Genomic DNA, 21,670 nt, shown 5'->3' with positions numbered 1-21,670 from the left:
GGAGGGAGACAGGGAGGAGCAGAGAGATAGAGAGAGAATCTTAAGCAGGTTCCACGCCCAGCGTGGAGCCCTATAGCAGGGCTCAGTCTCATGACCCTGAGATTCATGACCCGAGTCCAGATCAAGAGTCAGACACTTAACCAGCTGAGCCACCCAGTGCCCTGAATATCAGCTCATCTTTGGATTATTCATTCTGGATCGTTCCTGTGGATACATCCTTTTTTCCCTAACGGGGATGATTTCTGGAGCCCTCAGCCACCTACCAAAAAGCCCTATCTTGTGTCATGTTAGACATGCTTTCAGGTGCTGAAGAATAAGTATCTGAGTGTTTTCTAAACATTATCTCAGACGAGTTTACCCTTCGAGGCGTGTGTTTGATACAGGGGAGCTGCCCAGAGAGGGATCTGATTCTGAGAGCACCCGCACTGCCTGGGGGCGTGGCCCCCGGAGGTTAACGCGGCTGACTGCTTTGTCCAGTACCGTGATTCGTTTATTTGTTAAGCCGATAGAAATGTTCTTCAGGGAAGTAATTGAATCGAGATTGCTTTCTTCAGTGTCTTGGTCCTGCGTTTGTGGTGTCCGCCACAAAGTTACTACCTGATGAATTCAGTGAAAGCCAGAGCGCCCTTTTCTAGGACTGCCTCGGAGGAGGTGCTCCCAAGACTTGAGCTTAAAGGCAGGGTTTTATGTAGTACTTTTAGGGGTAAATCCTGTTCATGGGTGGGAATTAACTGATAGCAAGGACAGACAGTATCTCAGTTTTAAATATTTCGTTTGCTTCGCCTTCTAGATCCTAACCTGTGGCAAGAAAATGCTATTTTAGGATAATTACTAACACCTCTTTTCATTGTAATAAAAACCAAGCTTTGAGTCATTCTTTATGCACACGGTTCCCAGAATGAGAACTGCCTTAAAAACAGATGAGGAGTTTGAAAGAATATAATTCTCATTTTGTGGTATGGTCCCTTTTCAAATAAGGAAATCAAAGCTGTCTGTTTTGATTATCTGTGGAACGTAACTCATAGTCAAAAACAATATCCAGTAGAGGTCTTTCAAGCAATGTTCTAGCCTTTTTTAAAAGTAGTTCTAGAATGCCATTTTGAAAGAGGCTTATAGCCTTGTGTATGTGCATTTGTAACTTAAAAAAAATTCTGGGGTACCTGGGTGGCTCAGTGGGTTAAGCCTCTGCCTTTGGCTCAGGCCATAATCTCAGAGTCCTGGGATAGAGTCCCATGTCAGTCTCTCTGCTCAGCAGGGAGTCTGTCCCCCCCCCCCCCCCCCCGGCTGCCTCTCTGCCTACTTGTGATCTCTGTCAAATAAATACAATCTTTAAAAATAAATTAAATAAAATAAAAATAAAAAATAAATGAATAAATAAATTCAGGGGCGCCTGGGTGGCTCAGTCAGTTTAGCGTCTGCCTTTGGCTCAGGTCATGATCCCAGAGTCTTGGGATCGAGTCCCACACCAGGCTCCTTGGGGAGCCTGCTTCTCCCTCTCCCTTTGCCTGCTACTCCCCCTGCTTGTGCTCTCTCTCTGTCAAATGAATCAAAAAAATCTTTAAAAGGACATTCTTCATTATGGAAAAGTTAAGACATGTGCAAAGGTAAAGGAGGTACAGGGACCCACCACGGAGCCCTCAGCCGGCTGTGACAGTCACCAGGTTGGTTTCATCTAGCCACTTACCACTCGCTGCTCCCAGAGGATCTCTGAAGCCAATCCTCCACAGCCGTGATTTCATCCGTGTGTAATTTAGTCCGTATCTCCGAAAGATCTGCTTCAAAGAACACAACCACTTTTACCCCTAAAAATAAGAAGAATCCCTAATGTTCCCGAACATCCGGTCTCTTTTCAAAAGTCTAATCTGCTCGTATATATTATAAATGTTTTTAATTTGTTACAGTATGTTTGAAACAGGATATAAAGAAATTCCAACCATTATGATTAGATGCTATCTTTTAAATCTTTATTGTAGTTTCTCCACCAACACTTCTTTTCCTCCTTTACCTTTATTTAGGGAGGAAACTAGATCATTTTTTCTTGTCTTGTTCTGACTTTTATAACAAAATACCCTATGTTGGGTGGCTGACACAATAAACATTTATTTCTCACCGTTCTGGAGGCTCCAATGTCCAAGGTCAAGGTGACGGCAGATTTGGGGTCTGGTGAGGGTCCCCTTCCTGGCTTGCACACAGCTGTCCCTTCGTGTTCTCACAAGGCAGAGACTGGGGTGGAAGTAGGTCTGGCTTCTTTGTCTTCTCCTAAGATCACTAATCTTAGGGGTTGTTCTCTCAATACCTCATCTAAACCTAATTATCTCCAAAAGCTCCCATCTCCAAATACCATTACACTGAGGATTACATCTTTGGCATATGAAATTTTTGGACACAAACATTCAGTCCATAGCAGTCCTGTGCTGTTTCTCCAAAGTCTGGATTTTCCTGATTTTAGCCTATTAATGCAGGAAACCTGATCCTCTGTCCTGTATTTCTTGCAGATGAGCAAATTGCTGTAGATAATAATGAGGTAGTTAGCTAGCATTTTCCAAAATTAAGTAAATATATTTTTAAAGTTTTAAGCATTATGATGATCTCATTGAATTAAGCGTATGTTTAGGTATTTCAGTCCTTTGTAGTTATTTGTCTTACTAATACAAAATGCTCCATCTTTAAGTTCACTTCTGAGTTATCTTTTATTATATTATTTTTTATTAACCTATAATATGTTATTTGTTTCAGGAGTACGGGTCTGTGAACCATCAGTCTTACACAATCCATAGCACAGACCCTCCCCAGCGTCCATCCCCCAGCCACCCGCTCCCTCCCACCCCCACTCCACTCCAGCAACCCTCAGTTTGTTTCCTGAGATTAAGAGTCTCTCATGGTTTGTCTTCCTCTCTGGTTTCGTCTTGCTTCATTTTCCCCTCCCCTCCCCTAGGATCATCTGTCTTTTTTCTCAAATTCCTCATAGCAATGAGATCATGATAATTGTCTTTCTCTAACTGGTTTATTTAACTTCGCATAATACCCTCTAGTTCCATCCATGTCATTGCATATGACAAGATTTCAAATTTTTGATGGCTGCAAAATATTCCAGTGTGTGTGTGTGTCTGTGTGTGTCTGTGTGTGTGTGTGTGTGTGTGACATCTTCTTTATCCATTCATCTGTTGATGGACATCAAGGTTCTTTCCATAGTTAGGCTATTGTGGACATTGCTGCCATAAACATTCGGGTGCACATGTCCCTTCGGATCACTGCGTTTGTATCTTTAGGGTAAATACCCAGTAGTGCGATTGCTGGGTCGTAGGGCGGCTCTATTTTCAACGTTTTGAGGAGCCTCCATACTGGTTTCCAGAGTGGTTACACCAGCTTGCATTCCCACCCACAGTGTAAGAAGGTTCCCCTTTCTCTGCAGACTCGCCAACACCTGTTGTTTCCTGATTGGCTAATTTTAGCCATTCTGACTGGTGTGAGGTGGCGTCTCATTGTGGTTTTGATTTGTATTTCTCTGACGCCGGGTGATGTGGAGCACTTTCTCATGTGTCTGTTGGCCACCTGGACGTCTTCTTTGCAGGAATGTTGCCTCTTAGTTTGTTGACTGTTTCCTTCACTGTGAAAAACTTTTGATATGATGAAGCCCAATAGTTCATTTTTGCCCCGGCTTCCCTTACCTTTGGTGATGTTTCTAGGAAGAAATTGCTATAGCTGAGGTCAAACAGGTTGCTGCCTGTGTTCTCCTCAAGGATTTTGATGGATTCCTTTCTCACATTGAGGTTTTTCATCCATTTTGAGTCTTTTTTTGTGTGTGGTGTAAGGAAATGGTCCAGTTTCATTTTTCTGCATGTGGCTGTCCAATTTTCCCAACACCATTTGTTGAAGAGACTGTCTTTTTTCCATTGGACATTGTTTCCTGCTTTGTCAAAGATTAGTTGACCATAGAGTTGAGGGTCCAGTTCTGGGCTCTCTGTTCTGTTCCATTGATCTGTGTGTCTGTTTTTGTACCAGTACCATACTGTCTTGATGATGACAGCTTTGTAATAGAGCTTGAAGTCCGGAATTGTGATGCCTCCAGCTTTGGTTTTCTACTTCTGAGTTATTTTTGACAGGATCTTCCTTACTCTCTTCTTTGATAGAATGTTCCAGGTTCATTTTGTACACTTTCTCCCCGTCCTGGATTGAGCTATTTCTTCAGGTAGCACTGGGATCATTATTTAGAATGGTCTTTGGAGATCACAAACCTGGGTTGTACTTTTATTGCTATTGAATTAGTTCTGTAACTAGCCCTGTAGACAGAGCTAGAATTAAAGTACGTTGTTAGTTCCTGTCAGCACTTCCAGTTCAAGTTCAGGGCACGGTTCTTAACTCTAAGGTCTGACATCCTGTATCCTTTCCTAGGTTGAGAAACCTGAGCTGCCAATCCTTACATCAGAGTCTCTTCTGTCATCTTGACTTTCTGAATCTCATTTTCTAGTAGATTCTTTGATCATTGAACATTAGAACAATATTTCTTCAATTTGTTCATCCTGAAAATAGCTCTTCTCTGTCCTTTATATTCGAAAGTCAGTTTGGTTAGATATAAAATATTTGGTTCACTCTTTCTGCCTTTAGTATCTTAAATATGTCGTCGCACTGTCGTCTGACATAGTAGATTGTCTTAACGTATGACAATAGTAAGGGGTGTTTTTTTTCCTTTGTAAGGAACTTGGTTTTTTGGCATGATGACCAAAGGACTTTTTTTCTTTTTTAAATACAGTAGTTTTGCTAGAATATGTCTCAGTGTTGATTATTGACATGCCCTTAACATGTAGCTTCAAACATTTTTTATTTATTTAAAAAAAAATTTCCTGAATCACATTTTAAAATATGTGTTCAGTTCCACTGCTTTGGTTATCTTTTTTTTTTTTTTAAAGATTATTTATTTATTTATTTGACAGACAGAGATCACAAGTGGCAGAGAGGCAGGCAGAGAGAGAGAGGAGGAAGCAGGCCTCCTGCTGAGCAGGGAGCCCAATGTGGGACTCAATCCCAGGACCCTGGGATCATGACCTGAGCTGAAGGCAGAGGCTTAACCAACTGAGCCACCCAGGCGCCCTTTGGTTATCTTTTGTAGGGGCTTTTATAATACACCTATGAGAATGTCTTCTATATTTGTAGCTTCCTCTTTACTTTCTTCATTTCTCTTTGATTTAAAGCTTTTTTCTTTCATCTATTTCTATTAACAAATGATACATTTTTCTTAGTAACTCTAGTGAGTTTCCAGTTCAGACTTCATGTGTGATATATAAATTTCATGGTTCTTTACTAAATTATACCACCTTGTTTCTGAGTTTTTTCTATTTTGAGTTGTGTTTATTATAGCTGCTATCATTTTATTAATTTCTTTTATCTTGTCTTAAAATATTAGCCAACAGTTTTCATCTGCTTATTAGACCTGTTTCTGGCACATTCTGGCATGATCTGGCATGTTCTCATTGGTCCGTAGAGCCTTTATTTTATCCCTGGTTTCTTTTTTGTTTTTTTTTTTTAATAACTGTTAAACATAGGACTTAATCACAATCTCCTTCCAGTTCTTCTTTCTCAGTCTCCTTCTATCTCCTCATTTTTGCTGTTTTTTTTACTTTCTTCCATTCTTTCTTTGTTAATCAAGGCATAATTTGTACAATAAAACAGGTTCAGTGATTAACTACTATTCAAACACCATTCAGAACAGTTCAGTCGCCTCAATCTGTTTACCTCCCACCTCTCTGAAGAGACAATCATTACTTTGTTTTCTATCAACATAGATTAATTTTGGATATAATTGGATTCCATGTAAATGGAATATGGCATGCCTAATTTTGAGTATGATATTAGCTCTAGGCTTTTCACAGATGCCATTTATCTAATTGTGTAAGTTTACTTCTATTCCTATCTTGCAAAGCATTTTTCCTTTTTTTATAATAATTTGTATTCAATTTTTAAAAAATTTTTTGTCTTCATTTAGTGAAATAACCATATGGACCTTCTTTGCCCCTGCAACAGGTTACACTGATTGCTTTTCAGAGGGTAAAACAACTTTGTATTGGCATAAACTCCAGTTCTTTGTGGCATAGTATCCTTTTTTGAAATCACTGCTTTCAGTTTGTTAATATTATATGAAAGATTTTCTACTTTTGTTCACAAGGGAAATTGATCTATAAAACTATAAAACTTGCTTTTTTTCTTTCATATGTTTTTATTTTTTGGTATCAACATCAGAGTAATGCTGGCCTCATAAAATGAGTTGAGAGCATGCTCTCACTCTGTTTTCTGAAAGTGTTAAATTGGCACTATGTCTTCATTAAATGTATTACTTAGGTGTAATTAAATATGTGTAAATGCACCTATGAAACAATTTGGACTGCAAGTATTTGCAAAGGGGTATTTTTTATTACAAGTTTATAAAAAATAATTCTTATTTACTGAAATAAATTTCACTTATTGAAATAACTGAAATTACTTTCAATTTTTTTTTTATTAACCTATAAGGTATTACTTGCTTCAGGGGTGTAGGTCTGTGACTCATCAGGCTTACACACTTCACAGCACTCACCATAGCACACACCCTCCCCAGTGTCCATCACCCCACCACTCCAGCAGTCCCACTCCCCTCCCCTCCAGCAACCCTCAGACTTTCAATTTTTAATACATTTTGGCATAAAATTGTTGATAATTATACTTTTAAGGCCTGTGTGATGTATCATGATAACCCCACTTTCATCTGTGATATTGGTAATTTGTATTTCCTCTTTTTTCCTTTATAGTTAGAGCAGGTGGCTATCGACTTTAGTAAATTTTTCAGTAAGCCAGTTAATGATCTTGCTAATTTTCTCTAAGGTTTATTTTCTGTTTCTTACTAAATGTTCTTTGCATTATTTCCATTCTTCTGCTTAGTCAAGTTCCATTTGCTCCTCTTCCGTTTCTGGAGTTAGATGCCTATATTATTCATTTCACATCTTGATTTTTCTAATTGAAAGTGTTTTAAAGTTCTGAATTTCTAAGCACTGCTTTATCTTCTCCCACATCTTTTGATATTTTATGTTTTAAATTTTAGTCCATTTGTGGCTTTCCTGCTCTAGATCTTTCTCTTTTGTTGCCTGTGCATAATGGTAAGAAAGAAAAAACCCAAAATGACCTCATACTGCTTGCATTTGCCCCTCTAATATATCTGCATTTATATATCTAATCTATATATCTATTTATATTTATTATTTATATGTTATATATATTTTATATATTTATTTATATATTACATTTACTTACATTTATTGATAGTCAATTACATTTAATATTAATTGATTGATTAATCATTAACATTTAATTTAATTACATTTATATATCTAATCTAATATATCTGCATTTTCTGTTTCCTTCGTCCTTTTCTTTATCCTGCACAATTTGAATCTACTCCCAGCCTTTTCTACCAGTGCAGAGCTCTGCCAAAAGAGGGAGTTTCTCTGGGTTGGTACCAAGACTTCATACAGTCAGGCTGTGCCCAGCCCCTTCAGAACTGACTGTAGACCTTCTCTTCCACGCGTCAGAGTATAAAACCCCTTCCAGTTTCAGCTGCGCCTCTCAGATATCCCTTAAACAACTTTCAGGGATGCCTGTGATCCGGGGGTTCTTCTGTTTTTCAGGACCCCCCCCCTTGCTTTCCTCTGCCTCCTGCCATATAGACAGGGTCACAGCTTGGGTTTTGAGTTGTCAGTGGTTTGTCTCCCCTGTTTGCATTTGGAGGTTTGTGGTGATAATGGACACAGTGTTTTCGCAGATTTGTTTTATCAGTTTTGGTTTTTAATATCTCAGTTCTCTCTGTTTTGATGTGGGGATCGAGAGATTTCAAAAGAGTTCTGCTGAAGCTATCTTTTCAGAACCCTGTGGCTACCTCGACTGTATTGCAGAGCCGTGAGTTTGTATACTTCAAGTTTGTAGCAGAAGAGGTGTAGTGCTGATCTCTTCCAGAGAGGTCTACGTATGAATCCTGATCACGGGGTCTGGATTGTTCAGTGACCCGTGGAGTTGTCTCTTACTGTGACTGCTGCGTTGTCTTTGCATTGCAACTACGGCTCTTTCCGCTACTGGCTCCTGGGGTGTCACCGGCATTTCGGGAGGTCCCACCGATCAGCGGTAGTGAGGAAAGTCCCAGATAAAATGCCTGCCCTCTTTTGTGTTCCTGTGTTGCTGTTTGTTGGATGGGACCCTCCTGGATTCCAATTTAGGAAACGAACAAACAAAAAAGGGGCTAATTCAGAAAGCGTGGAACGTATCCCTTCCGCCCGCATCCAAATGGGTATCTTTCATGTCATATGAATGTGACCGAATGAGCGGAATGCCACCTCATACGCATAGGATTATGTAACCAAAAATGCCTCTAGCATACAAGGTACCTTGACAACTTGTAGAAATTATTGCCCATCATTTATTTGGTTATTTTTGAAAAGTGCTTATGACGTGTTCTAGGGAGTGGGTGGTTGAATGCAGTTGGGAGAGCATTCGTGATCCTCAGACAAGTCCTCACTCTCTGTGTCCTACTTCGGTGACACATTCTTTCACCGTGGCCACTTCCAGAGAAATGGCTGCACACGTGGGCCGTCATTATCGAGAATCAGAGGCTCTTTAGGACTTTCACACGCTGACTTTGGTTCAATTGCGGGATCGCGTATGTCCCACAAGTTCCTTGAGTCTTGCACGAAGAGCATTTTTTGTGAAAAATCCTTCTTAGAAAGTTAATACATGTATTGCTGTTTTAGTTTATAACATGCAAGTACTTTTCACTGAATCTTTTTGACAACCTTGAAAAGCAGACATATCCTCTACTTTATACCTGAAAAAAATGAAAAGCTCAAAACTGAAACTCAGAAGTTGCTGCCTTCTTAAAGCTGTGTAGGCAGTTTATGACAAAGCCAAGGGGAAATTATTCAATAATTAGAATAATTACTACCAGTATCAGAAACCCGTGTGCGCGCCAGTAATTCAGAAATGTCTGCAAGGGAACATGATCACATGAATGGTTTTTAATAACTCAGCCTCAATTGAATTAGTTACAGTGTAGAGAAAATTTTTAGTAAATATGTATTCACATTTCTTATTACATAATGTAGAATACACAATATTTGTGATGGAAAATAAGATGTAATGCAAAATAAATTTGTTTTGTGTTGAAACATGTAACAAACACTTTGGAAAATCGTGTTTTGGAATTCAGTTGTTTATGATTCTGAATCCTATATTCGCTCCTTTAGACCAGGCTGCCTCATGATAGAACTTTCAAAATGTTCTGAGTGGCTAGAGAGGAATCAATTATGACAGCTTAGGTATGTTTGCCCAGACTAACTGGCTTGGACTTTAATGACCAATTTACCAAGAAGTGATGGAAAAGAGTAAATGGATGTCAGGGACCTGAGACCTAATTTCTGCCATACAGGTCGTAAATTGTCTTTGGGCTCATAAGGAGAATGAGCGGTTTTCTCAGGAGGGAAGTATGTGCGTATTTTATCAGTTTTAATAAAACATGACCCAGATCTGTCTTAGACTATTCTTGCCGCTGGCCGTCTCCTCTCCTGGCAGTCCTCACCCCATCAGCACATCCCGCGGATGCATTCTGATGTCATTACAATGGCTCAGGACGGCCAGATTCGCACAGACCGTATCCACTTAGCCTGACTCTCTCAGGATTGACTGACTTTACTCTGCCATTTCTCCTACGAGGCAAACTAGGGAGAAATACGTAATTCCCAGGAGCTACACATTTGGTCAAATGCATGCTGTCGTCTCACCGCAGAACCTAAAACCTAGTGTCCCTGGGAATCTCAGTGCTTAGAGACTACCGTGAGGCGAGTTTAGAAACAGAAGAGACTAGCCCACTGGTCATAGGGTGGCTGTGAATTCTTTATTCGTGTGTAAGCCTCGGTCTCCTTCACCTTCTGAGCATGTTGACCCTCCATATCTCATCTTACTGTGCTCATCTCAAGGAGATATTTTTCATGTATTTTTCAGGATTAGGATTTGAAATCAGCTATAGGACAAACTGAATACCTACACAGATGTGTGTTGATGTGTGTACGTGTGAACACGTACTTTTAATCGAACAAGGCAATATGGCAAACTCAAGTTGTCTTAGGTAGGGGAGAAAAGGGAAGGGGGAGGCACAGGTGACTGGAATGTCACTCCTTTTTGCAGCAACTCTGGCCATACGCTGCCCAGCTGCCCAGGTGTCCTCACCATGACATTACTGGTTTTATTGGCCTAGGTCCTTTTCAGGGCATTTTTTAAGGGAATGGAAGACTTTTTTGTTGAGTCACAAAGGTACCATTTACCAGTTGTATGTTCTTTGTCAACGAGGCCTTCTGAAACTCTTCTGAGTTTCATGTAGTTGTGTTGTGAAGCAGCAGCTTTTAAAGACTGACACTATCAGGGCACGTGGGTGGCTCAGTGGGTTAAGCCTCCGCCTTCGGCTGAGGTCATGATCGCAGGGTCCTCGGATGGAGCCCCACCTCGCGCTCTCTGCTCAGCAGGGAGCCTGCTTCCCTTCCTCTTTCTGCCTGCCTCTCTGCCTACTTGTGATCTCTGTCTGTCAAAGAAATAAATAAAATCTTTATAAAAAAAATAAAGACTGACACATCAGTCCACAGTCACGGTGCCAGCTGCCATATTGGTATCCAGTCACTGGTATTGCCGTGATCTGATGAGACACTTTGTCATCATTTCCTGGGACTCGCTTTTTTCTTTTCTCCTCAGCAATGTAGGAAACCCAGCTGTATGTAAGCAATATAAAATACATAGAGAATACATAGTAGTTTGGGGACAAATGGCTAATATTTCATTACTTTAGAGTGTAGAAAGAAAGTAGAGACCCACTACTTACAATATGTCCTAACTTGACTCTACACTTATTTCTGTAGTATATAAGGCACTTAGTGATTAACTTGGACAATGGAATTAGACCAAGGATAGTTATCAGTATACGGAGGATTCTAGCCAGCTGCTACTGTCTGTACCCAAGGCTCTAACAGGAAACCGTAAGCGACTACTGTTGATGCTTGAAGAGTTTGAGTCTTCTTAGTAATAATAACCGTGTATGAATGAAATCACCATTTGGATGAAGGAAGAATATCCCATATTGGAAAGTAATCACAGCTTTTATGCTCCTGTGTGTGCTTTGACAGCTTTTTGGAGACTACAGCCTATTTCTTCATGAAGCCAAAACTTGGAGAAAAGGAGGTGTCCCCGAATGTTTTCTTCAGTATCTGGCATGAATTCAGCTCTGACTTTAAAGACTTTTGGAAGAAAGAGAACAAACTCATTCTACAAGAAAGGTAGGGTTTTTTCGCTTGCACAATGGCATTTTAAAACTGGTGTTTTATTAGGTGGGACACCACAGGGGTTGCCAACTTTTCTAGCCTAAATGAAAAATTAGATGGCCCTCAACCTGGGATAGCGAGTGTAACAGGGTGCTGAGAACTGACAAAATTTGGAGTTTGAATAAGAAGGTTGGCCCAGAGGCTGTGATGCTGCGGAGCATAGCAGGGGAAATGGTTTGCCAGGACCACCGTCTGGTAAAACAACTTCTGTGAGGAGGAAACCACAAAAAAGCAGGTCATGTAAGTGGAGTGGAACAGCCCTGCTGAGATGATAACCCTACTCACCTCAAAAGACCAATAGCAAAGACCATATAAAGGTAAGATGAATCATTTTTGTTTCGTCTTGTTTTTGCTCAGTTCATGAGATACTGTCCAAATTTCACCATTTGTATTGACGTTTCTGGCAGATGTCACCAGGAAACAGATGATTGGTATTTTTAAAAAGATCTTTCAGGATTCTTGTGGAATTACACCACATTTCCTAAAGTAAACTTTTTCAGGAATGAAGGGAAGTTTTTTCTCTTAGGTATATGAAATAAAGTCTTTGTCACTGATTATGAAATTCTATAGAGGTGTATTAAATATGAATTCAGGAGGAAAGCTAGCTCTCCCGGGACAGCAGCCCTAAATAACTAGGTCTACTGGGAGAAGGAAAATGAGGCACAATCGCGCCGTAAACCAAATGCTAAAACGGAACCCATCAGTGTGCTTTCCAGCATCCTTGTGCTAACAGTGACTTTGCTTTAGATCTTTAGAACACTTACATCCTGAGGGACTTCGGTCGTGCTACCACAGAATTCCACAGTTTCTGCTTACCGTCTTCCATACATACAAAACCGTGATTGTCCATCTAGTTTTCATTTGTCAGTAGATTCTGAGAGGATACGTCCTTAAGTCAGTTGAAATTAATTGCTGGCATTTTCTGCGCACATGGACTGTGGTGGGAGTGCTGACTCATATAACTAATTACTTAGATTTCGCGGTGTTTTCATAGAAGAAGCTATACTTCAGTGAATAGTAGATGGAAAGAGAGTGTGGTCTGAACAGAAGGGAAGATGCTTTAAATATTCACTTTAAAGATAATGAGAGTATTCTACTCCAAAGGTCATCATTATGGGTTAACCAAAAAGATGCAGTTTTAGTCAAAAGTCCCATGCAGGTGAGCTAGGAGAGCGAATTACTGAAATACAGGCGCACTTAAATTGTCGTCCGTGTCCCTCAGACTTGGCCATATTTTATCTTCCTGAAAATTTTTTTTACCAAGCAAGGGTTGTCGGTTTGGAAAATCGTGAAGAGGAAACTTTGTGACTTCACACTCCCTACCACCTCCCTTCATGTCCCTCACGGGGCCTCATGGGTCCCCACGGGCCTTCCCTCATCTCTAATCTCAACTGATTCCCCTGGAAAAGAGCTGACAAGTCAGTCACACAAATGTACACATCTGAGAGATGAATAGTTCTTTGTCTTTTTTTAAAGGTTATTTATTTATTTATTTGAGAGAGCGAGAGAGTGAGCAGGGGGAGGAGCAGAGGGAGAAGGACCAGAGTCCACCCTGAGCACAGAGCCTGACCCGGGACTCGATCTCACCACCCCGAGAGCAGGACCTGAGCTGAAATCAGGAGTCAGATGCTCCCCCACCGAGCCAGCCAGGTGCCCTGACAGATGGTGTCTCACCACGCGCCGCTCTTTGCTTGGTGGCTGGGGCCAGAGTCCTCGTGAGGATGGAAGTGAGGAGGGACAGGGACGGGCGTCAACAAGACAAAGGGTGGTGCTGTGGTCCGGGAGTCACTGTCTCCACGGCCCGTCAGGGAGGCGATGTGCTGTCACGGCCAGCGTGTTCCCGTGGCGGTGCCGCCGGAGGTCCTGGGACAGAAGGTGGGCGACTTCCGCTGCGGTTCGCCTTTGCTCTGCGTCTCTGTGCGGGAGCTGGGGAGATGCCCTCCGGGGAGCTGCTGGGACTAATGCAGCTCACGAAGTCTCCCCGGCCTGGGCTCCACGAGGTCGAGCTGTGTCTCTAGGTAACGCTCTGGTACCGGTCCACTGTTCCTTGATGGTTTATGCATTTAACGTGACCCAAACCAGCTCTTCCTCACTGGGTGTCTCGGAAAACCAGGCACATGCTGCTTCTTTCATTCTTCATCCTGTGCCCGTCATGTCCTAGGACTGTACTGAGGCTTTTTTGACTCAACCTTCGGTGACTTCGCTCACCCCTTGGTGGCAGTGTTGTGAGTTGGCGGATGACAAGTGCTCTTCCCTGCAGGCTTCTCATGGTTCAGAATCATTTGCTTTTACAAACTGTGGTAGGTGAGCCCGTCTTCTCTGCCCTTTAACTTCTGAAATTCACCTGCTGGCAAATGGGCTGCTTTGATAAGCAAGACCATTGGTCTGATTGGTTTGTAGAAAACCTTTGTCCCTTTGCTTAGTGTAAGGACCAGTGGCAATTTCCAGGAGACAGTACAGAATGAAAATGGGGGCGGGGGGGGCTTGTTAAAAATTATTAAGCAATTTCAAGACGGCAAGCACAGAGCCCTTCCCAAAAAGTGTGCAGACAGCACCCTTGAAGCCAGCCTTGCCCAGTGAAAGCTTTGTATCCTATTTTCTGTCGTAAATGGAAGGGTATTTTGGGAATGCTTTGTCCCCTCAGACATTGCTAAGAAACAGGATGTGGTCCCTGGAGGGTGTTAAACTTTGTCTCGTGCGGTCTGTGTCGAGCTGCGTGGAACTTCACATCACGCTACAGATACCTAGAATGGGTGTCTGTAGCCCCTACCAGACTGTTCCCTCCTCTGTACCCTGTATTTATCATGTGCCGATTTTGTTTTGTCAGTCTTATATACTATGATGATGCCTAATGACGTGTCTGTTTTCATTTTATACCATAACCATGCTGATGTTTGCCTTTAGTCTTTATTTCCCACTGAGATGTCTTGTACCTTCATTTATGATGTGGCTCTCACGGTCACTAGGCCGCAGTGCCTTTCCACCCTTCTGGTCTCCATGAATATTTGCTGACTTGACTTGTTACATCATTGCCTGTGACACAGACATGGGAATAACTTAGCTTACGAAGTAATGGACATGCTTTCCTACACAGCTTAAGTTTATCCTTGAAGTAATTTTTTAAAAATTGCAAATACTTTGAGCAAAAGGAAAGGCACTGTTAGGCAGTCAAACCCCAGAAGGGCACGGATGGAACTTGCACGTGGGTTGCCTGACTGCACACACTGGAACTGCATTCTGTGGAGGTTAGTACGGGACGTCCGTGCTGTTGCTCACTATCTGTCTTTCTAAATGTCCTCTGTACTTCCTTCTCCTTCCGCTTCTTCTCTCCCTCTCTCTCTCTCTCACTCTATTCTCATGGTCTCACTCTCTCCCCCTCTCATGTCCCTGCTACCATTCTCCTCTGTGGTTCAGTCTAGTTTCCAAGTCAGGCTATTCCAATAAGGGTGGCCCCATGGCCATTGGTCACAGCCATGACTCACATTCTCACAACCCAGTAGGAGAGGGCACCCTCCACCACCTAGAAAAATTCCAAGGAAGAACTCCAGAGGGGTTGTGTCCAGTTCTAGACCAGGCACTGTGGCCAGAGGTGTGGGGTACCATAGTTAGCTCAGTAGTTCACAAACCCCGTTGTGCAGCCAGAAAGGAGGGCTGCCCTGATGGACAGCCCCCTTCATAGCAGTCACTGGAGTTAGGGAAGAGAAGTTTCCAACAAAAGGAAATGATAATATTACTACCCCAGATTTATTAAGCCTTTAAAAGTAACTTGCGTAATTAGCAGAATGTCTTAGCATGGTAGAAAAAACCTGAACGATGGTTTCACGATGTCCCTTGGTCTAATTTGGAATTCACAGGTTGACTATCTTGAAGGTTGTAAATCCTGTAAAAATAATTCCTGTCCCACCGTTTCTATTTGGTTCTGATTATAGAATGATAGTAACTTTGTATTTTCTGGCTTTGTCCTGATGATTCCTGTGATTGAGTAACTATATTTCTTGAATTGGTGACTTCCTACACGTCCGTGAAAGGTCTTAAAAAGGTCTGCTCTCCTTCTAATCGATGTGCTTTAGAAAACATTTTTGAGTTAGCTCTTCCACTTACCAGCCTAGCCATAGGAAGTCATAGTTTCCTAAACTGCATAATGGCGATGGTGATACCTCTCTTGCAGCGTTGTTGTGTGGACGAAATGAGGTAATATGTGTAGAGAACGTTAACAGTGCCTATGTCCCCAGGGCTCTGTGGCTCTTCGTCATTTAACATAAATGATTCCCTGATCATGGCTAGCTACAAAGGAAACATATCGGTAAGGCATGTTAAGCATCTTAAGAACATATTCAGTGGATACCAGGCATTTTTGTGACTCCGTTACTTTGTGGATACAGAGTGTCTTGATGATGAGTCCAAGGGCAAAGTTTTGTTTGGGAATGTTCACGTGGTCCATCCCTCTCTTACTGACATCATGATATAGAAAGGAGTTCCTGTTTTGATGCTTTTAGGCAACTGACATGGTTTTGTGAAGTCAGAAAAGGTGTTTTTCCATAGACTTGGAACGAGTATGCAACGAATATGCACTCGTTAAAAAGAAATCCTTCTCAAAAAAGAGTAGACTTGTCATCACTGAGCAACACAAAACATATGGGGAAACGTTTTTAAAAACGAGTTTGGTATATCCAGAAGAGGGGGGGCAAACCAACATTTACTCTGTTGAACATCTCCCCAAAGGGCCCACATAGCACAGTGTTCATATGTCAGGGACTGGGTTGTCCATATCTCTCTTATTTTCAGGAACTCAGGGCGTCAGTATCACCTAGCCACCGAAGAATCCATATGGAGCTTGGCCAGTCAGAGCTATATGAATTAGAGGAAAGAAGTGTGGATTGATTGGGAATACATGTTTGACCCTGATGGACCTGTGGTCCTGGGAGAAGACAGTGGGGCCCAAAACTCCACTTCTCACTTTTGCTCTGTTGGAAGCAGACTTCAGTTTTTCAACAGTCTTCAGCTGTATAGTTATGTGAAATTATTTGTAATTATTCTCACATTCCATATGGAGTTTTAACTATGCACAGGAGACATTCAAGTCCACTTGGTGAAGGTCCTACCGTGGTTGAGCTAACAGGCTAGTCCGCTTATGGTGTTAAAGCAACGGGAGAAACCTGGGCAGGAGTGAAGGATTAATTCTGTCCAGAGGAGTTTTGACAAGGAGATTGGAGTTGGAGTAGGATTTTCACAGGCAGTCTGGTGAGGTAAGGGCATTCTAGGCCAGGTAATACGGCTCTGGCAGTGTGGCCTATCAGAATTTTATTTTTAGTTGACTTAAGACATTTTAATTCAACAAATCAGTTGTGACATTAGTAAGGGTTGTGTTTAAAGTGTTGTCTAACTTAATTTACTGGTTTATTTATTTTGAGACACGTAGTCTTTGATGACCCAGGAGAAAGGCTAAGTACTCCATTGCAAGCATGTGGCAGTCAAGTCTAGTTTCTGCCTAAGTGAACTCTGCAATTAGAGGAGAAGGATTTGAATGCTCGGCTGTAGAAGGTGATGCATTAACTTGGAGAGCGCCTCATGCCATGTTAACATTCCTGTTACCGTAATTTATCTTTAAGTGAGCTGTATTTTCAGATTTCACCAGGACATCATTAGGATAGAAGGAAGTGACCATTTTCGAAGGGATTGAAAGTAAATCTAAAGAACGGAGACAAGGAAAGAAGGTTTATTGCTATGTCGTGACGCACTTGTTGGAGACCTGATGAAACTGCCTCTTGGACTGCACTGCTGCCTTGCAGTATTAAATGAATTTAGCCAACCATTTGCCCCTTTAATTGAGGCATCGGTGTCTAGAGAAACAACACATAATGAAATTCTCTTCCTGCATCTGACTTTTGTAGTAGAAGCTTTGGCACAATTGACAACGGAATCTGAGAATGTGTAGGGACTGTGATCCACATTCACTGAAGGAGTAATTAATATGCATTAAGACATAATAGATGATTCATTTATTTATTAACTTACTCAAAATTACTTATGTCCTACTGTGTGCTGGCCATACTTTTGGGCCATACGGTTCTTACCCTTTAGTGAGAGAAGTAAACAATAAAAAATAAAGATAGTTTTAAATTATAGGTTGAAATCAGTACTGCGAGGAAAATAGTGAGCCATTTTTGCAAAGCACAAAGGAGAAGAGGTTCATTTAGAAAGTGTGGGCAGAGGAGGCCTTTCTGAAGAAGCAATATTTATGCTGACACTTAAAGAATTTGAGGGAGAAGCCATGTTAAGGGGCAACATAATATGTGAGTCTACCAGGCCGAGATTTAGGACAGCGAACACAACATGACAGAGAGATTGGGAGCACTCCGAGAAAGATGGAGATGTTGAGATGAATTTGATGAAATAGGCCAGGGGCTCGATCACCCAGCCTCTCGTAGATCATGATGAGAGATTGACTTCTTTGTGCGCACAATCGAAAAATCATCGAAGGGCGTTTTACAAAGGAACTAACTGGATAAGATTCATTTAATGAAAAGATTGTTGACTCAGATGGTGGTAGATTGGGCGGTGGTACTGAGAAACAAGTTAGGAAGTTAGTTTAGTGGCCCAGGCAAAAGATGGGACGCTGTGGACCCGGGGGAAGGTGACAGAGATGAGAGGAAGTGGGGGCGTTGTCTCTATAGTTTGGAGGTATGCCTGTACGAACTTGCTATTGGCAGGTTGCAGCCGTACCAGTGGTAGAGGGTCAGAAAGTTCCAAATCTCACCTCAGACACTGACGAGCTCCTATTATCCAGGACGTTAGAGATCAAGAGTGCAAACTTACCCTTTCTCTCCTAAAATGATTTCCGAGGGCAAGGTTGGGGAAAGACGTGCATCCTCCAATATCAGGAAATTCATTTTCCAGAACCTCGTTCCCCACGAATGATGTAAAATCATAAGGTGAACATTAGATGGAAAATATCTGTGCCTTCCTTCTTGATCTTGCCATTTTCCAAGACATACTTTTAAATCTTGGAAAATGAATCTTGGAAAATGCTTTCTCAAAAGCCTCGTGTTCAAAAATGGAAGAAACTCAACCCTCAGGGTTTCTGGTTCCAGCTCCCCATCAGAGAATCGGGACCAAGGGCCAGGAAAGTAGCTTGCCCAAAGACATTTTTTGCTTTGAAAAGGATTTAAACATTGTGGTATCTTCCAGTAAATTTCTAGAGGCTTGTAAAGTTGTCTGAGCAATTACTAGTTTCTCTTCAGCATTTGCTAAAAATGTTTTTTGATGTCTTAGCAAAGTTTGTATAAAACCATTTGGGATCAAAATATGCTTCATGGAGTAGATATGTTAAATTATCTATTAAAAATAACATCACGTAACTTATATGGGCTGAAAACAAGTTGTTCCTTTACAAGCAAGATGGTATTTTTAAGGGGTCACTTTAAGTTTTGTTAGGATTATTCTCAAACAACATGATGATTATAGTCTGCTAGAGGAAGAGGTCTAGATCTGTTAGATTTGAAAAATGTGAAATTAACCAATTCTTAGGTTTGTCTGGGTTTCTGCCAGAACCTGGATTTTTAAGATCGTGAAAAATGTAAGAAGTCAGAGGCTCCCCAGAGTTCATTGCCACTATGCTGGTCTCCACGCTGACTCTGAACTCTTCCCGCAAAGAAGTTCCATGTCCTCTGCCTCAGGCCCACTCTCAGACACCACCCCTCTTCCCATGAGTGGGAGAGAAGCTGTAGAGAAACGAGAAATGCTTCTTAAAAGCCTGGAATTCTAAAGTAAATAATGGATCATCAGAGACTAGTCACAAGAGGTAAAGATGGAAGAGATTGTCTCCACAGTGTTTTAGGTCTTGGTCTCTACAACAGATTTGAAGCTGATGGCAAAGTTTAGACCAAGACATGTCGGTAATTATTATATTTGACAAATAGCAATTAGCTTACTTGGTTTTGCTGCTGAAGTCTGGTTACGATTTAGAAGCAACTGTGGTAAGGCATCAAACTCAATTTTAAAAGGAATCATTTGTGAAGGCATGCGACGAGTGTGTATGTGCGGGTCGCGGAGGGGGACAGGGTAAATGTGAGCGAACCAAGAATGGAGAGCAGTACTGAGGAAATTTAATCATATGTATTTTAATATGGGATATACAGAAGGGATCAGGTAATATCCGGTGTCTTTGTGGGGAAGAAATGGAGAATGGTCTTGAGAACGTAAGTACAAAGGCCAATAAGCATGTGAAGAGATGCCCTGTATCATGAGCCGTCACCGAGACGTAAATCAAAACCAGAAAGAGACGCGCGCACCAGGATGGCTGGAGGGAAGGAAGCGGACAGGATGACAAGTGGTGCGGGGAGAGGAGGAGAACTCGTGGAACTCGCACTCTGCTAGTGGAACGGGGCAGCCACTTTGGAAACAGCCAGGCGTCTTCTCAGACGGTTAAACCGAGAGTTGCGGCGGGACCCAGGAACGCCGCCCGAGGTTTCTCCCGGAGAGAAGTCAAGGCGCACGTCCGCACAAATACTCGTGCACACGTGGCCACGGCAGCGCTGGCCCTCATGTCCCCCAGACCGGAACAACGCCGACGGCCGTCCGCCGAGGAGTGGGTAAATGAAGGGCGAACATTACGACGGATATTACTTGGCAGTTAAAAAACAGGGAAGCACTGGTATACGCGGTACCGTGGCTGAACCTTGAAAATATTACGCTGAGTGAAAGAGGACAGTCACAAAAGGCTATATCTGTTGTATGATTTGTGGCAAATGTCCAGAATTGGCAAACGTAAAGGACCTGAAAGCAGATTGGCTGTGTCAGGGGTTGAGGGGAGAGAGTTATGAGGAGGGATGGTTAGTGAAGTTTCTTTGGGGGGGGGCGTGGAATGTTCTAAAATTAGGTAGCTGCCCAACCCTGTGAATTTACTAAAAGAAACATTGAGTTGTCTACTTTATTTTTTTATTTTTTAAGATTTTATTTATTTATTGGACAGAGAGAGATCACAAGTAGGCAGAGGCAGGCAGAGAGGAGAGGAAGGGAAGCAGGCTCCCCGCTGAGCAGAGAGCCCAACTCGGGACTCGATCCCAGGACCCTGGGATCGTGACCTGAGCCGAAGGTAGAGGCTTTAACACACTGAGCCACCCAGGCACCCCAAGTTGTCCACTTTAAATGGGCAAATTTTACAGTCGTTAATGATAGCTCAATAAACCTCTTTTTTTTTTTTTTAAGTAAACACATTTCTTACATCAGAGTTCTAAGCATAAACGCAGAGCACGGTTGGACGTGCTGACCGCCTGTGATAATCTGTTTGGATGGCTGATGGTTCAGAAGTTTTGCATTGGTTCTTGCGTCTTCCTTCCTGGTACACTCTCAGGCTTTCCCCTGTGCCCTTAGAGTTTGGTAGGTACTCATGAAAAGCAAACCTATTAACTCCTCACATGAATATTAGCTAGTTCAAAAATTGAGAGATAAATCTGCTGGCAGGGCGCCTGGGTGGCTCAGTCTGTTAAGCATCTGCCCCCGGCCCCAGGTCAGGTGATCGAGCTCCACATCAGGCTTCCAGCTCAGCGGGGAGCCTACTTCTCTCTCTCCCTCTTCCTGCTGCTCCCCCTGCTTGTGCTCTCTTTCGGTCAAATAGATAAGTACAATCTTAAAAAGAAATGCCTGACTCTTAAAAAAATAAATAAATAAATCTGCTGGCAAAAACTGTAAAAAAAGAAATTACAGAGCTCATCCCAAAATCAGAAAGTCTCCATCAATTTAGATGATGAGTAATTTGTAATAGCTTGACTCTATAGTGATGAAATGAGCCAGGGCTTTCTCTATGTAAACCCATTATAGGAAATCATGAGTCATGTTAAAAATACACACAACGTTATAGATATGTGTGTATGTATTTTGAAATTATTCATGTATTGCAAATAAGCATTTTTTTTTTCAAATCTTATCTGCATGGGAAGAGATTGTCAAGTTTTCTTAACCTGTTTTTCTGAAGAAGAAGTGATAAATATTGGACGCCTGGGTGGCTCAGTGGGTTAAGCCACTGCCTTTGGCTCGGGTCGTGATCTCAGGGTCCTGGGATCGAGCCCCGCATCGGGCTCTCTGCTCGGCAGGGAGCCTGCTTCCCCCTCTCTCTCTGCCTACTTGTGATCTCTCTGTAAAACCAATAAATAAAATCTTTGAGAAAAAAAAAGTGATAGGGACACCTGGGTGGCTCAGTGGGTTAAGCCACTGCCTTCAGCTCAGGTCATGATCCCAGGATTCTGGGATCGAGTACCGCATGGCCTCCTTGCTCAGCAGGGAGCCTGCTTCTCTCT

General features: G+C 42.1%; 1 protein-coding gene across 1 annotated transcript in view; it reads left to right on the top strand.

The window, feature by feature from the left end:
• FMN2 (formin 2) overlaps positions 1 to 21,670 on the top strand; it is a 371,607-nt gene that overhangs the window by 329,223 nt on the left and 20,714 nt on the right. Inside the window, 1 exon segment of the mRNA XM_045983452.1 lies at positions 11,181 to 11,330. Coding sequence (XP_045839408.1) covers positions 11,181 to 11,330 — 150 coding nt within the window.

This window comes from Meles meles, chromosome 17, assembly GCF_922984935.1.
Source record: "Meles meles chromosome 17, mMelMel3.1 paternal haplotype, whole genome shotgun sequence".
Taxonomy (NCBI): domain Eukaryota; kingdom Metazoa; phylum Chordata; class Mammalia; order Carnivora; family Mustelidae; genus Meles; species Meles meles.
The sequence above is the reverse complement of the archived record's forward strand: the minus strand, read 5'-3'. Positions and strand labels throughout refer to the sequence as shown.